We start from the raw sequence: 15,900 nt of genomic DNA on the forward strand, positions 1-15,900 counted from the left end.
ATTGGTATCCATCTGAAGAGTATCCAGAGGGTGCGGAGGGTGTGGAAGCAGGAGGAGGTGACTGCATTGACTTGGCACTTCATGGCACGTTTTCCATCGAGGATGATGCCGAGGTTGTGGGCAAGGTCTGTTGGTGTGGGTGTGGGTCCGAGCTCCTGGGGCCACCAGGAGCAGTCCAACTGGGAGGTGTTGTTCCTGAAGATCAGCACCTCCATCTTGTCGGTGCTGAGTTTCAGGCAGTTGGTCCTCAACAAGTCAGAGACCCTGGTCATGATATTGTGGAAGGATTTTTTCTGATGGTGGAAGGGTCTTTAGTGAGCAAGATGATGAGTTGGGTGTCATCTGCATAGGATATGATGTTGAGTCCATGGGGTCTGCTGATGTTGGTGACAGGCATTATGTAGGTGTTGAACAGGGTGAGACTGAGGGTCGATCCTTGGGGTATGCTGCAGACAATGCTTTTAGGCTCTGAGGTGAAGGGTGGTAGACAGATTCTCAGAGTTCGGTCTGTGAGAAACAATGTGATCTATTTGAGGTTGTCACCTTGGAAGCCGATGCAGCTGAGTCTGTTTATGAGGGTGTGGTATGATATGGTGTTGAACACCACTGAAAGGTCAAGGAGGATCAGGGCTGTTTCACCTCTATTAAGTATGGATCTGATGTCGTTGGTTGCTGTTATCAGGGAGGACTCTGTGATGTGGTTGGATCGGAAGCTGGATTGGAAAGCATTGAGCAGGTTTTCTTTTTTTTCTAGGAGTTGGTGAACTGGTGATTGATGGCCTCCTCAAGAACGTTGGCGGGCAACAGGTGCAGCAAGATGGGGGCGGTAAGTTTTGAGTTCACTGGGCTCGGCCGTTGGTTTCTTTAGTAGAGGTCTGATCTCGGCATATTTCCATTTGTTGGAGAAGGCAGCAGTGGTGAAGGAGGCATTGAGGATATTGGTAAGTTTGGTGCTTATTTCTTTGGTCCAGAGGTTGAAGAAATGGTAGGGACAGGGGTTTGAGGGTGCTCTGGAGTGGATGGAGGGTACACAATGGCTCCCGTCGTCTGTGTAGTGAGCGGGGTCCAAGCGATGATCGGGCCGCTGGTGTCTTTTGGAGGGCAGAAGTTATTGAGGTTGTTGAGGGTGAGATCGGTGGGTTGAGGGCCAAAGTTGTTCGAGATAGTGGCTATTTTGCTGTGGAAGTAGTCTGACAAAGTATTGCAGAGTTCTCAATAGTAAGATAATTCTCTGACAATTTTAAAGAGTTCCTTAGTGTGGTTGGTGCTTGTTCTGATGTGGTCCGTGAGGGAGTCTTGTTTTGTGTCTTTGATGCGTTGGTGGTACTTGTTGATGGCTAATTTGATGGCATTTCAGTCAGAGGGGTCTCTGGTGGAGCACCATTGTTTTTCCAGTCGTTTGCAGTAATGCCGGATGGTTCTGAGCTCTGGAGTGTACCAGCTGGCTTAAATGGAGTGTGTGCTTAGTTTGGTTGTCTTCAAGGGGGAAATCTGTTGGCGCATTTGGTGTTTTTGTCTGAAGAAGTTATGGACAGCCTGTTCCAGGTTGTTGCATCATCTGGCTTGTTGGTGTTGAGGGCCTCCGTCCACTGGGTCCCAGTCACTTTGTTCCAGCTGCAGTGGGAGGAGCTCGGGGGCTTGGTGGTGGCGTGGGGAGAGCCTTCAGTGGTGGAGTGGACAATGGCATTGTAGGTCCAGGTGAGTTTGGTGACCTGGCTGCATTTAACTCTGTTGCTGGATGTGAAGATCAGGTCCAGCATGTGTCCTGTGTTGTGTGTGGGGTCGGTGGCCAGTTAGGCAAGGCCGATGGTGCTCAAGCATTCCAGGAGCTTGGTGGAGTTGACGTTGTTGTTGTCATCAAGGTCGAAGTTGAGGTCACAGAGTATGATATAGTGTCTGGAGTTGACCGCTAAAGGAGCAATGAATTCAGTGATGTCGTTTGAGAATATAGGTTATGGTCCCGGGTTTCGAGGGTGCCTGTGAAGGTTGTCTTGGTGTCGGTTTGGAGCTGGAACTTAAGGGGTTCTATGATTGGTGTGGTGCAATTATCGGTGAGGGTGCAGCAGAAGATTTCCCTGTGGATGATTGCGATGCCTCATCTGTGTTTGTTTGCGCAGTCTTGCTGTATCATCTTGTAGCCATTGGGCATTGCGGTGGCGATGGTGGGGGTTGAAGAGGGGGCGGTCCAGCCACATCTCGGTGATAAAGATCACGTCAGGCGAAGGTGGTTGTGGTGTCCCAGATTTATGTGGCGTGTCTGCATGAGGACAGGACGTTGATCAGAATCACTGGAGCACTTTTGAGGTGTTCATGGTTTCTTGGGTGGGTGTGGTGAGGGTTCCTGTATGGGCAGTCGGTCCTGGATTGCAGGCGCAGCATGTGAAATGGAGTCCTGTGCATCTATGGTTGTTGTTGTGGGTAGTCGGAGGGCTAGGTTTGATTGATTTATTTATTTGTTGATTAATTAAAACCATTACAACAAAGGACAAAAATAAATACAAAGACAACACATTACCAGATTAAATATTCCAGGATACAATGCATAATGTTGACCACAATCAATTAACTTTTTCCAGATCGAGATAATTTAAAATTATTATTTCATTTTTAAAATAGACTATAGGGCTTGGCATTTTTCAGGGATAAAGTGCACGTGTATCCTTGAATAAAAATAATTATCATAATAAATAGAACATTATCTAAAAAGTAGTACTCTAAAAGCAAACTATTAATACATTAAAAAGAGCCATAGAAATAATTCATCATAACCTAAAAAACAGCAGCATCCTCATTTCACAGCCGTAACATATTTAACATATACTTTGGGTATCAACCTTACATAATTTCATTTCCACTGTAAGCATAAATTTTACAAATGTGTGTATTATATGGACGTTGACACCACTTAAGCAAAATATGAATGCCGATCTACATGGCCTAATTCCCAGCTTCTAGAATATTCGCTTGTTGAAATCTCGATCCAACACATATTGGCCAACGTGCCCTCCTCGGCTCGAGATAATGCCAATAGAGTTTTAACAAATGCAGCTTTACGTACCAAGAGCTGTTGCCGTAAGCCAAATTCCAATCTTAAATTGGCACGTGAAATCTGCCTAGGAATCCTAAATACTGATTTATATGTCCTTGCAACTATGTCCTCCAATACTTTCACATCTCTACCCATACAAATAATGGATCCATAGTCCAGGGAGGGGATACGTTTTGCTTTCATGACTTTAAGTAGGTGGTCATAATTGGGGCATACTAATTTACCTCTTAATTTATGAAATGCGAAAGCAAGTGAGGTACCTTTAGCCTCTAAGTTATTAAAATGCTGTCTAAATGATAGTCGATCATCAAATGTTATTCCCAAATATTTATAGGTTTTTACACAGTCCACAGACAAACCATTGATATTCAATTCCTTTACTCCAAGTTTGCCTTTCCCTATTAACATTATTTTTGTTTTTTTAATATTAATTGTTAAACCATTTTGGGTTACATATATATTAAAAGAATGTATTAAACTTTTTAGTCCTATCATAGTTTGGCTAAGTAAAATAGTATCATCCGCATACTGTAAGTATTTGATTTCTTTACCCATTACAGGAGGGGAATGTGAATTTACATCATTAAAATGGGTTGGGAGATCAGACATAAATAACTTAAAAAGACAAGGAGCAAGCACACATCCTTGTTTTAAGCCTAGATTTGTTTTAAGGCGGCGGGTAGTATGTCTACCATCGCCTATTTTGACCTGAACCCAAGTATTTGAATACAATAATTTAATCATTTTTATTAGGGTTTCTGATATACCCCAATTCATTAGCTTTTTCCAAAGAATATTTCTGGGTACAGAATCAAATGCGGCTTTTAAATCAATAAAACAGATGTACAATTTTTGTTTCCTACATATGTCTCTTTCTCCTAACAAAGACAATAAAATCAAATTGGTAAGAGTCGATTCTCCCTTCCTAAATCCTGTTTGAAAGTTTGGGATCAATTCTTCTCTTTCCCCCCCAAGACTATAACTCCTCTAACAGACAACTTGCGAATATTTTAGCATCTACGTCTGTTAGGGTAATTAATCGATAATTTGCAGGGTTCTCCTGGGGACCACTTTTGTAGATCGGCTGTATTATACTTCCCCTCCATGAATCCGGGATACAGCCAGTTTTAAGAATTTCATTAAAGAGGGCCGTTAATATCTCTGGCCAATGCTCAATTTTAGTTTTAAAAATAGCGTTCGGCATTCCATTAGGACCAGCTGCTCCATTTGATCTAATTTTAAATAAAACTTTTTTAACTTTGTCTACTGACCATAACTTAGTAATCCTAGAGCCTGATGTATCCCTTGAGCCTGATGTATCCCTTGTGCCGGGAGGGTCGCACTCTTCACCTGGCTCCAATTCACACTTGGTGTCAGAACATTCAAGCTCCTTTATCATGTGGCCTTGGGAAGTTAATTTATTATTAAAAAATTTATCCAACTTAATTCATCTATATTGGCCCTTGTATTTCTAAAATTACCATTTTCTAAGTTATTAATTATACTCCAAAACATTCTTAGATTCTTAGACTTACATGCGAAATGGAGTTTGGCCCAGGTCGCTTCATAATACAATTGTTTAGCCCTCCAGATTTCATTCTTATAACCCCTCTTCAGATTTCTAATTTTAAGTGACGTTAAAAAGTAGAAAGATCCCTTTGCTTTTTTGTACACTAATCTTATTGATTTGTTAAGAGACCGTTTCAAATATAGTAAGTGGTGGGAGAACCAACCTGGGTTCCTAGGATTCAAAATTACAGCCCCAGATGGTTCCCTATTGGGAAATTTATTCAATAGGGAGCCGCAGAAGGTGGGCCATAGGGCAATCATTGGAGTTCCGTCAGAGTATTTGACCTGCGCATCAAGGATTAGAAGAGAGAGAAAGTCAATAATATCTTTCTCCGTTTTCTCATTCCAAATTAACCTTTTTAAATTAAAAGCGACCGGGCCGTTCCCAATATTTTAGTCTCTGGTAAATACTCGAAGGATAAATTGATCGCAATAACTTGTGGATTGTGGTCGCTCTCCATCCTTGGCACAATCTCATAACTTTGAACTTGTTCTGAGAGTTTATCTGACAATATCGTATAGTCGATTATAGAAAGACAGTCAGCTTTATTAAATGTTGGAAGGTGCTCTCTATCATATAACATCGTTAGATTGTATTTAATAAATTCACAATTAGACCATTGGGATAAAAGACCTGAATGGGTTGCCTGCTTTTTATACGATAAAAGATGAGTGTTAAAATCTCCCGAAATAATTATCTGAGCATCCCTATTATCATAATATAGCACTTTCACCATTTCCCATAACTAGGTAAGTTGGAGTGATCGCACCTTTTTTTCGAGCTTAAATAAACATTTAAAATGATCAACAATTGACTGGCTATTAATTTAACACATTGAATCCATTTAACTTGGAGGTCTATTTCATAATGTTCAACATTAAGACTTAAAGAAACATAAATTGAGAGTCCCCCACTAGGTCGACCATATGCAGCGTCCCTACATGCTGCATTCAAATATTCGTAATAGCCGATCAGCGGAGTGCTGATCAAATTCCACGTTTCTTGCAAAAGTAACAAATCAAACAATTTTTAAAAACCTACAACATTTACATCTTCTTCAAGTGTGTTAAAACCATTAGTATTCCAAGAGCAAATTCTAACTGCTGTCGGTGCATTGGACGAAGTACCCCAGCATCAGTCCATCTTTGCTGTCTTTTTTCCAGATAGCATAGCCGGGAGCCAACTCCAATCATCCGCTGCCGCATGAATCTCTTTTAGCTCCTCACACACTCGAGACCCTGGCTGACAGCTTTTGATTTTAATGCCATCTAGCCTATTTACAGCTGAAGATGGACCTGAAGCGCCTTTCAATACTCTAAATTGATTAACATCGGTTTGTTTTGGAGTCTCCTTCTTCGCGGTATTAGTGGGGTCGGATATTGCAGACCGTGAAGTCTCCATACTTCGGAGGGCTAGGGTTCCTGGCGCTGGGATCAGTATAGGTGTGGACGGGCACAGACATGCTTGACTTTGGCATGCCGGCAGTGTATCCATGCTGCAGCCTCCATTAAGTAAGTCCTTGGGAGGGAGGAATGCTAGACAGGTGGAAAACGGGAGAAGAGAGAAAAAATGCAGGAAAAGTACCCAGCGAGGTAGTGGCAAAACAGTCATGCAAAAGAAAGGCATGCAAACAGTATGGCTAGAACATAAAACAGTGGCTAGAAGATAAAATACAATGGGTCACAGTCTTAAAAATACAATGACTAAGACATAAAGTGAAGGCTAGCTGGGAACAGTACAAGTCGATGTATTGTAGAATAAAGGCTACGAGGGAATATATGCAATGCAGACACGCAGGCTAACTAAACAGGAAATGAAAGGGGCGGTCTTGTCAGGCAAACTCGGGCAGGCACATCAGGGTAATGGCAGCGGAGGATCTGTGTCGAAAGGGTTGGGCCTTAGCGACTCGACAGGATACAGAAGTAGACCTGGGGAGACTGTTGGGAAAGCTGGCACATGACCTGCTCAATAGGGTTGCACTGCGGCCTCCATTAAGTACGTCTTGGGGAAGGAGGGGTGCTTGGTGGTGGGAAGCAGAAGTCGGGAGGAGAGAGAAAAATAGCAGTAAAAAGCAGCTGGCGATGCAGCAACAAAACAGTCAGGCAAAACACAGGCTGGCACATAGAATGGCTAGAACACAAAACACAGTGGCTAGAATATAATTGCTGAGACTTAAAAATGCAATGGCTAAGACAAAGTGACGGCTAGCTGGTAACAGTAAAAGTGGCAATATTGTAGAATAAAGGCTATTAGGGCACACATGTAAGACAGACAGACACGCAGAGCATAGCGAGTCAGAAGGAGACCCAGGGAGACTGTATGGAAAGCTGGCACAGGACCTAAATTGCATTTATTTTATCTGAAGGCCATGAAGGCCATTGGCCTTTCATGAACAAAAATACACAGATATATATCTATACTACTATTATAAAGAGAGAACTGTGTCCTTTGAGCCAGGTAAACTCGAAAAGTACACCACTAATCGCAACACCCAATACAGCGTTGGAAAGGGGGGGGTTCCTGTAGATGGACATAGGCTATAAAAAAAATAAAAATAAACGTTATTTAAAAAATAAACAATAAAACAAAAGTAGTCCCTAAGAAGTAGCGCCGGCTGTGTGCGCTAACAACGTGGACGTGCGTGCTGACATCATCTAGCGCGGAGAGGAGTGGCGGACAGCAGCGGTGAAGTCGGTCTGAGATACATGAAGCGCGGGGAGGAGCGGAACGTGAGCGGCTCCGAGAAGCGATGGGAGGAGGCGGAATGAGGTGCGGTGAAGTCGGGCTGATGGGAGAAGGCGGAACGAGGAGCGGTGAAGTCGGGCTGATGGGAAGAGGCGGAACGAGGAGCGGTGAAGTCGGGCTGATGTGAGGAGGCGGAACGAGGAGCGGTGAAGTCGGGCTGAGGTAGGTGAAGCACGGGAGCGCTGGGAGGAGGCGGAACGTGTGCGGCTGAGTGAAGCGCGGGGAGGAGTGGAAATGTCGTGGCGGGCGGGGGCCGGGGCGGGAGTGCACGCAAGCCTGAAATGCTGCCCCCAGCCCCCTTCTGCCCCGGGCAACGCTGGGGCGGGCTGCTAGTATATCTATAAAAAGGGAATGATAGTGAAAAACGATCATGAAATAATGAAAATTAGTTTCTTTCAACAGGAGAAGGAAGAAATAAGTTGGAAAAATATGTGTGAAAGAAACTAAGGGAAAGACAAGTTATTGCAAGCAACCGAGAGGATGGGAGAAATACAGTCAGAATTGCCAATAACTATATCTACCTCTTTGATGTCGGTCTCCCATGACACCCCACCATGGCAACCATGAAGGCAACTTCCTGCACCTTATCAATTCACTACTGCTTACTTCACACGTAAAGTCACCCTCAGTATTGAAAGATCACACTTTAGACTGCATCATTTCAGCCTTAATTTTCTCTTGTTTTAACTAATCCCACATGTATGATCAGACCACCATACCACCTCATTAAACATTACTCCTAGCAAGCGTTGTTGCGAACAAATTCCCACCAATATATTCTACCAAGGTTTCATCTCACTCCTACCCATCAGAACAACCATTCATAGCTCACTTCTTGCTCCTCTTCCTACCACGATAAAATCCATAACAGAAGATGATGTCCCCCTCCGACCAAACCAAGTATGTGTGTTTGTGTGGTGCCTTCTTGCAACATCATCAACATACACTTCTTCCAACCTGATCAGCGAATCCTTAATCAAAATACCCCCTTCCTAAAAGCAATTTGCAAAGCTGAGAGCCTATCTCCACTCATCACTAAACTCACTCCCAACCCTCTCATCCCTATCTTTCTTCTAAACATCACTGCTCCCTTCATAATAAAAACTGGCCAGATCCTCTCCCTTCTCAAGTAACCATTTCTGGAACCAGATGAATATCCCTATCCACTGAGGTCACTCATTTCTCTGTCACAGGGAAAAGGTTAGCAATATCTCCACAGATCCAACTCTGAGGTCACACCATCAGCCTTCAGGTCAATCAATACTCCCAAAAATTCAGCTCTGTTGCAGCATTTAACGGCCCCTACAGAGATAGTTAATGAAACGCCAAGGATTACTAACACTTTAGAACCCTGCCTTCTAGGTCTCATAAGCCAGTTGGCAGCTTCCAATAATGAGGACATTAGGCCTAGCTAGAGACACTTTAGTTCAGGGTTATTGTGTCCCACTGTGCTTTGGATTGATTCATCACTTTCCTCTTTGCAGACTGCTTGACCTATAGGCATCCACAAAGGCATCCTCAACCTGCAGTTTACACAAGAAACCACCAGGAAACCAGCTTATCCAAATGTCTATATGCCTTCCAATATGCTTTTGACGCACAACTATACCTCAAAGTGTTGGTGGCCAGCGGCTTCTACATTGTTTAATGCCTAGCCACCTTCCAAATCTGGATGTACATCTCCAATGCTCATCAACAGCATGTCTGTGCAACATATGCAACGATGGACAGAGTATGAATCTTAAGTGCTTCTCTCCTTACTTACAATATCACCCAAAAATGATGTATACCTAATCAATTTACCGTATAGAATACTAAAGTGCTCTTCTGTGTTCATCGCCTTTGAGTAGAGGTAGAAGGGAGAAATATCCACTCAGAGGCCCCCCTTCCATCCAGAGTGTGCCTTACTGCTTCACCCTATGAAAAGCGTTCATTGTGAAAGCCCCAAACTGTTGACTTTCCTGGTGCCTGTTCTTCCTGTTGTCATAGCAGTGGGTTTGCGCCTTTCAGAAGTGTGAGCTATTTTATGTCATCATTTATTCTAGGGCACTGAAAAGAAAGAGAACCACAACAAATACATTTACTCACTGAGATTTTCGGTCGAAAGATCCCGGAGATATGATTTTTTATTGTTTCCAAAGTTAAATTTTTTACTCCGTCCCGTTCCTGGCAAGAGAGAAGAATACAGCTCTTAAAACCAAAATTATTGTTCATTGCAACGAGTTTACTTTTCTTGTGCATAAACTGAAGTTATCAGAGTTCCCTTACCTGCTGTTCTGTACTTTACAGGGACTGATTGCTGCGGTGGAGGAGGTAAAATATTTTAGTTTTGTTTGTTGTTGATATTGTGGACCTGCTTCACTCTGTGCATGACTGTTTGGCATGTACATCGCTGATACAACATGACATACAAGCCGGGTAGTACGTTTCAGCGAGGTGCGCTTAAAATGCCCCTTCTTAGGCCTGATGTGCTAGCGAAACGCAATATACACGATTAACGTGTCTGATTTAGAGTTCGCTGATAAGGAAAAAGAGCTTGCCTTGTTTTCCCGCATGCTTTTTTTACGCATGTCATTACAACGACCGCTTTGTAACAACGCATGTCATTACTCCGCAAGTTGGAACAACGACTTGCTCTAGGGAGGGGCGCTGGATGTTGGCAAGTATAATTTACTATTCCAACTCCAGTCTGTGCAACAGTAGGGAAGGTGTTGGATATTAAATCCAACACCTTCTGACGCCTTGAGCAAGTAGTTGTTCCGATTTGCAGAGTAAGTGCATGCGTAGTAACAACGCTGTCGTTGTACGAGTGCGTTGTAATGGCATGTGATGTTTACCAAGAAAAAATATTCAGATTTCTGGAATAAATGTTATGTTCAGAAGACAATGAACCAGTGGAATTTCAAAATATGAACACTACAGCAGAGTAATGTATATTAGGCAAGAATGCAAGACTTGGGGCCTATGCATATATATGAAATCAAATGCTTGCATCATACTCTCAATGGTGTTATGTAAGTTGGTGGACTACCGCAAAGGTTGGTGAGACTCACAATTGAGCAGATGGACTGCTGGTCGTCCTGGAGCTGAAGGGCTGGCGGGGGTTCCCTGGTGCCCACCTCAGCAATCTTCTTTTGAAGCAAATCTTTCTGAGCTTGGAGCTTGGTTTGTGAGCAGAGAGAGGTGTAGAACTGCTGAAATGCTTCCTGGAGGATCTGACGCTTACCTAACAGGTACACCCTGCAACATTAGGAATAGAAATGCGTGGTTATGAGAAGTCTAGACATTTACCTTAATGCAGGGTATTTGTAATGTATTATCTCTCTATAGAACCAGCACTCTTAACAATTAGAATAATACTGACAGCAATGGATTATCATGCATCTTTCTTCAACAAGAAAACTCTTACACCACGGAAAGTTTAACGTGATAGATGAACCTTGCCGTTCTCATCTCATGTATGAAGGTTCTAGACTTACTCTGGAACCCCTGACCGATGTCTCTTTGCTGTCTGCTTGAAAGTTGGGAGGGGAGAGAAATTAAAGTTAACCATTTATGCCTTACAGTTCCATTGAACCATGACTCAGAGGAATCACAGATTAAATGTTGAGTTAGTTTATTACCGAGCCAAGAACAGCTGGACATACAAACAATCTAAAATAAGGGCGTAGAAATACATTGGAACTAATACAAAGCAAAATCTACGGGTGAAGTTAAGATGATGTAGCATACACAGAATAACCAGTTCAAGAATTAGGACATAGTATATAACTGCTCAACGTCAAGAGTCCCCTTCATCTAAAGTTTTTTGGTAAAGAGCATTAGTCTGTCCCTACACTATCACTAATATGACATCCCTACTTAGCGTTTCCCAGGCAAGTTCCGAAATGGTGTCAGCAAGTGAAGGCTTCCTAAGAAGACCATTCACATTGATTGGGCTCGGTAGCATGAAGCTACAGAGCTCGTTTGAATATGCTCTCTCTCAAGGCAAGGCAGAAGTTCCCAGACTATGTCCCTAACCCCAATAGAAGAATCGATTTACACTGTCCCATCAGGCTTTGCGACATCACCCCATCCACACAAGACACCTTCTCATAGGTAACTTTCCATGTGGCAGAGAGGCTCCCAGGCCTTGGCTCGATGACATTGATTCCCAGGCTCTCTCCGGTGAGAAGAAACACCATCCCACATCATCAGCAACACAGTTCAATGTATCGTTTCCTCCCTAAGCCTAACTCTTAAAACAAAGACATTATTCTAACTAACAAAGATGTGTTTCTCCACCTGCAACAGAATAGTGAGAAAGAGACAGTTCTGCAGACACATGAATTCTACTAGCAAATCTAGCTCGAGAGCAACAGGGAGAAATACACATCATGCCTACAGAACTCCGCCACCCGGAGAACAGCATATTTCATTAAACACACATATACATAATCAATATTATTGAGCACATTTAAATAAATGTGTCACATTTCAAATGACTTATAGTTCATTAGTCACATCTAAAATTCTTCACGTTAAGGCTTTCATCGAATAATAGTTGATTGCAATGTTAATTTCTCAACGTTATATATGAAATATATATGAAATATGCCTATCACGTCACTTTACACGTTATTATAGTACATGATCTAATGGCACAAATGCTAACACGAAAAAGATTATATGCAAGTGCGGACTACCCATGATTATAATGCACCCTTACAAACGAAAGAGCAATTTGCGCTCTATCTTGTATAAAAGACACAAGAGTTACATAGAGCAGTACTCTTCGTGAACAAATTAATTAATTTATAAAATAAGCACAGCAGCCTATTTTATTTTTAATAAAGACTTTTATTGCCATTTAGAACATGGATCAGAAACAAAATACAATGGTTTACACCTACAGGATGCCAATGCCATTTGACACAAGCCAGTTCTCTAAAGCACACTTCCCCCACAAACATGGAAAGCCTCCTACTTTAACACATTATTAAACCGTTTCAAAGTCTAGATGAAGTGACCATTGTTTGCATAACAGGTGTTGTAAATTAATCATTAATTGGGAATTAGCTCTTCTGATAACATATTTTAAAAAATATAACAAGTCCAGTTTTGGAAATGCTTCGATCACTTGTCTGACTGGTAGTACAAAGAGTGCCCTCTTAATCCAGGCATCAACAAAGTGACGCCCCGGCGACTAGAGAAGCGACACAGTGCTGGTCATGAGTCACTGTGGACAAAGGGTGAAAAAACGCGCTAAATGACCCTGCTTTATATTGCTCTTCAAATCCGAGTTTAAGGGAAAAATTCATAAGAAGGCCATACATAGGCAGTGTGCCCGTTATTTGTATGTGGTAAAAACAGAAAAAACCCTGTTCTCTAAGTCTATGGATGTGTAATGCACGCTGCGTGCCCACTAAACAGTTCCAGTGTCCTGCACGTGGGTAGGCTCAGGCAAAAACATAAGGGCCTCATTTGTGACGACTTGTGGTAAAGTAAAGGTCTTGAAATCCGCCGTCCCGCATTTTGAAATCGCCCATTCACTGTAACTTGGCAGCGTATATGTAATAATTACTTTTGCTGAAGCAAATTCATGTGGTACTTAATTTGTTAGCGACCTCTCAGGAAAAAAATGATGTTTCAAGGAATCGAGGATTAGAAAAGCACAGCCCAGTTTTGTCATTTTTAGGGTAATAAGAAAAAATAAGTCCTTGCCCCAACAGGTGGAAATAAATTAGTGTGGTGGGGCAATTCATCTACATCCAGCACATCTTCCGTAGAGTGTTTCTGGTGAAACTATACTGCCCACAAATAATTTTATTGTGTATTTATCAAGTGTGTATCAACAAGTAAAGTGTCTTGATCCGTTTTGATGCTATTTAAATCTTTGTTTCTATAACACTTTAGAATTACAAAAACTGCTTTATTTTTGCTTTCCTAACTGTTGAATGTATGCAGTTTATTTAAAGGTATTTAAATTGTGATGTGTGTTACAAAAAATGACATCCAACAGCCCTTCCTGTCACAAAATTCAGTTAACTTTTCTTCTCAGACAGCAAAGTGAGGGGAGTTTGTAACCACCAGTGACCGTTTTAAACAAGCATTTGCAGTGCAATAGGTCTCGCATTTACACGAGTTTAAGCTACTGGCATTGTAAATGACAATGCCTTTTAGTTATGTTTTAAAAATTAAAACAAAAATAAAAGGCATTGTCATTTGCAATGTCAATAGCACAAACTTGCGTAAATGCAAGACCTATTGCATTGCAAATGCTTGTTCTAGCTTGTATTGTTCACACATGTGGACCACAGGGTCATGTAGTTTCAAACGAAACAAAATCCTGTCTTGTTTATTTTGTAACTTGCATTCTTTGCCCTAATAGAAGGGGGCGTGATAATTATACTTTGTTTTGGAATACAGAAACGTGCAATCTGTTGAATATCCATCGGAAGCAAACACAAGAATTACATTATTTATTTAACTTGACACCCCGAGCCACGAGACAAAAACATTGCAAGTACTCCGACCCCCCTCCTCACACTCAGGGCACGATGTCGTCGCTCACTGCCTGTCCCTCTCTGAAGAAGATTCTACGGCCAGGGGCGAGCCTGTTTTTGCTGCGGTTTTAGCTGCCCAACACAGGCCCTGTACAAGCGTAGCTCTGTATTCACGAGACCGACAGGGTCTTAATAGAAGAGCAGATGGGCGGGGCACAAGCCAGCGTGTCCTCAGCAGATCGTGTCACGGTACGGATCCACAATGTGACCAGAAAGCCTTACTGCAAACAGATCGCAGGAGTCGCTTTGGGACGTTAGGAAATCTGTTCTATTTAGGGCCTGTTGGGACCACTTTTATACCAACAACGAAGGGCTGTGAGCATACTTCTACACTGTGTATAGCCGTGCTGTGTCCTCGATGGCCTTCCTCACCCCGAGAAACGTCTGCGACGCTGCCAGCCCACTGCCCGCTGGCGGCATAGACCTGTTCTAAGGACACCTTGGGCATTTTATGAGCTATGATGATGTCAGCGGTCCTGGCCCGTCCGGAGAGTGACCACAATCCACTGGTCCTTGGCTTGAAGTTTGGAAGTAGCACATCAAAGGTGAGGCCCACCGAATGCACCACTGCAGAGGTTTTTTTAACGAATGATAGGAGGAAGGTGCTGTGGAGTAGGGTAGTGGAAGACCCCGCAGTTTTAAAAAAGATTTCCGACACAGTTTTAGTCACGCTACAATCCATTGAGGCATTGGTTGATCCAATGGATAATCCGGTGAATATAAGTGAACTACATGAGTACCTTTTTAGTACTCTGAAAGCTCTTTTTTCTACAAATACAAAGCCTGGGAAAATCCTGACCGGTATATCAGGGTGTAAATGGTATAATAAATTGTGCCGTCAGGCGCATAATTGCCTGATTAAAACACTAAAAACCCGTGATAGCGCTGAAATCAGGAATGCAAGGTTGGAGTACAAAAAGGTTCAGAGAGAGGCTAAGAGAGATTGGGACGATCGCCACTGGCAGGATCTTTATGAGGCAAGTCTGTCCTCCAATCAAACCAAGTTCTGGCAGATTGTCAAATAGGGGAGCACCGTGGAACTTCAAACCCCATCAAATCATGTTGCAGCTGAAGACTGGGTATAATACTTTGAATCCCAGTTTAGAAGCCCGAAGGATATGGTTGTTTGTGGCCCAACTGCGAGAACCTTGGTACCAAAGCCGTTGGGTTCTCTCCCACTCTTTGATACCAAGGATTCTGAGCTTGCTCTACGCCTGACTAAAGGCGGTAAAGCCCCAGGCATGGATTGTATCCCGGCGGACCACTTCAAGTACGATCCCGTGGTTTGAATACCGTATATTACCACACTAGCGAACGCCATCACGAATGGAGCTCCTATTCCGGACTCCTGGCAGGGGGCGGAAATTCTACCTATTTTTAAAAAGGGGGACCGTTCGTCCCCGGGGAATTACCGCCCCATCAGTTTAATAGACGCAATTCAGAAAATTATATCTAGGATGATGTTGTCTAAAATTCAGGTCTGGATGGAGACTGAGAATATCTTATCGCCCATGCAGGCTGGTTTTAGATCCTGTGTCAGTACGATCGACAAGGTATTTAGATTCATCCTTATTTACTGGAAGGTGGTGCTCCTGGGTGGGGGATCAATTTATGCTGCATTTGTAGACTTAAAGTCTGCATTCGACCTTGTCCCTAGAGCCAAACTGTGGGAATCCTTGAGAACAATGGGTATGCCGAGTGATCTCTTAGATTTGGTCGTAAGACTGCACGAGGCAAACTTTGCACAGGTCAGATGGGGTATGCAGGGGCAGGTAAGCCAGAGATTCCCAGTTACTCGTGGGGTTCGTCAGGGGTGCGTACTCGCGCCGACCTTATTCTTATTATTTATTAATAGAGTTGTACAGTTCTTTGTGGATACGCCATCTGATGCCCACTCTTTAGGTGGCACGAAGTTCCCACTCCTCATCTTTGCAGATGACGCCCTTATCCTTTCCAAATCCCAAAAGGGGCTACAAATGGCACTAATTAAA

At 42.9% G+C, this 15,900-nt stretch overlaps 1 protein-coding gene across 4 annotated transcripts in view; it reads right to left on the minus strand.

The window, feature by feature from the left end:
* FES (FES proto-oncogene, tyrosine kinase) overlaps nucleotides 1-15,900 on the minus strand; it is a 498,639-nt gene that overhangs the window by 193,478 nt on the left and 289,261 nt on the right. For all 4 annotated transcript variants that reach the window (XM_078683274.1, XM_078683270.1, XM_078683273.1 and 1 more), the window contains exons 10-11: nucleotides 10,418-10,604; nucleotides 9,453-9,530 (exon numbers count right to left, since the gene is read on the minus strand). In XM_078683274.1, the coding sequence (XP_078539400.1) occupies nucleotides 9,453-9,530; nucleotides 10,418-10,604 (265 nt within the window). The remainder of the gene's footprint in view (nucleotides 1-9,452; nucleotides 9,531-10,417; nucleotides 10,605-15,900) is intronic.

The sequence above is a fragment of the Lissotriton helveticus genome, chromosome 3_1, assembly GCF_964261635.1.
Source record: "Lissotriton helveticus chromosome 3_1, aLisHel1.1, whole genome shotgun sequence".
Classification (NCBI taxonomy): domain Eukaryota; kingdom Metazoa; phylum Chordata; class Amphibia; order Caudata; family Salamandridae; genus Lissotriton; species Lissotriton helveticus.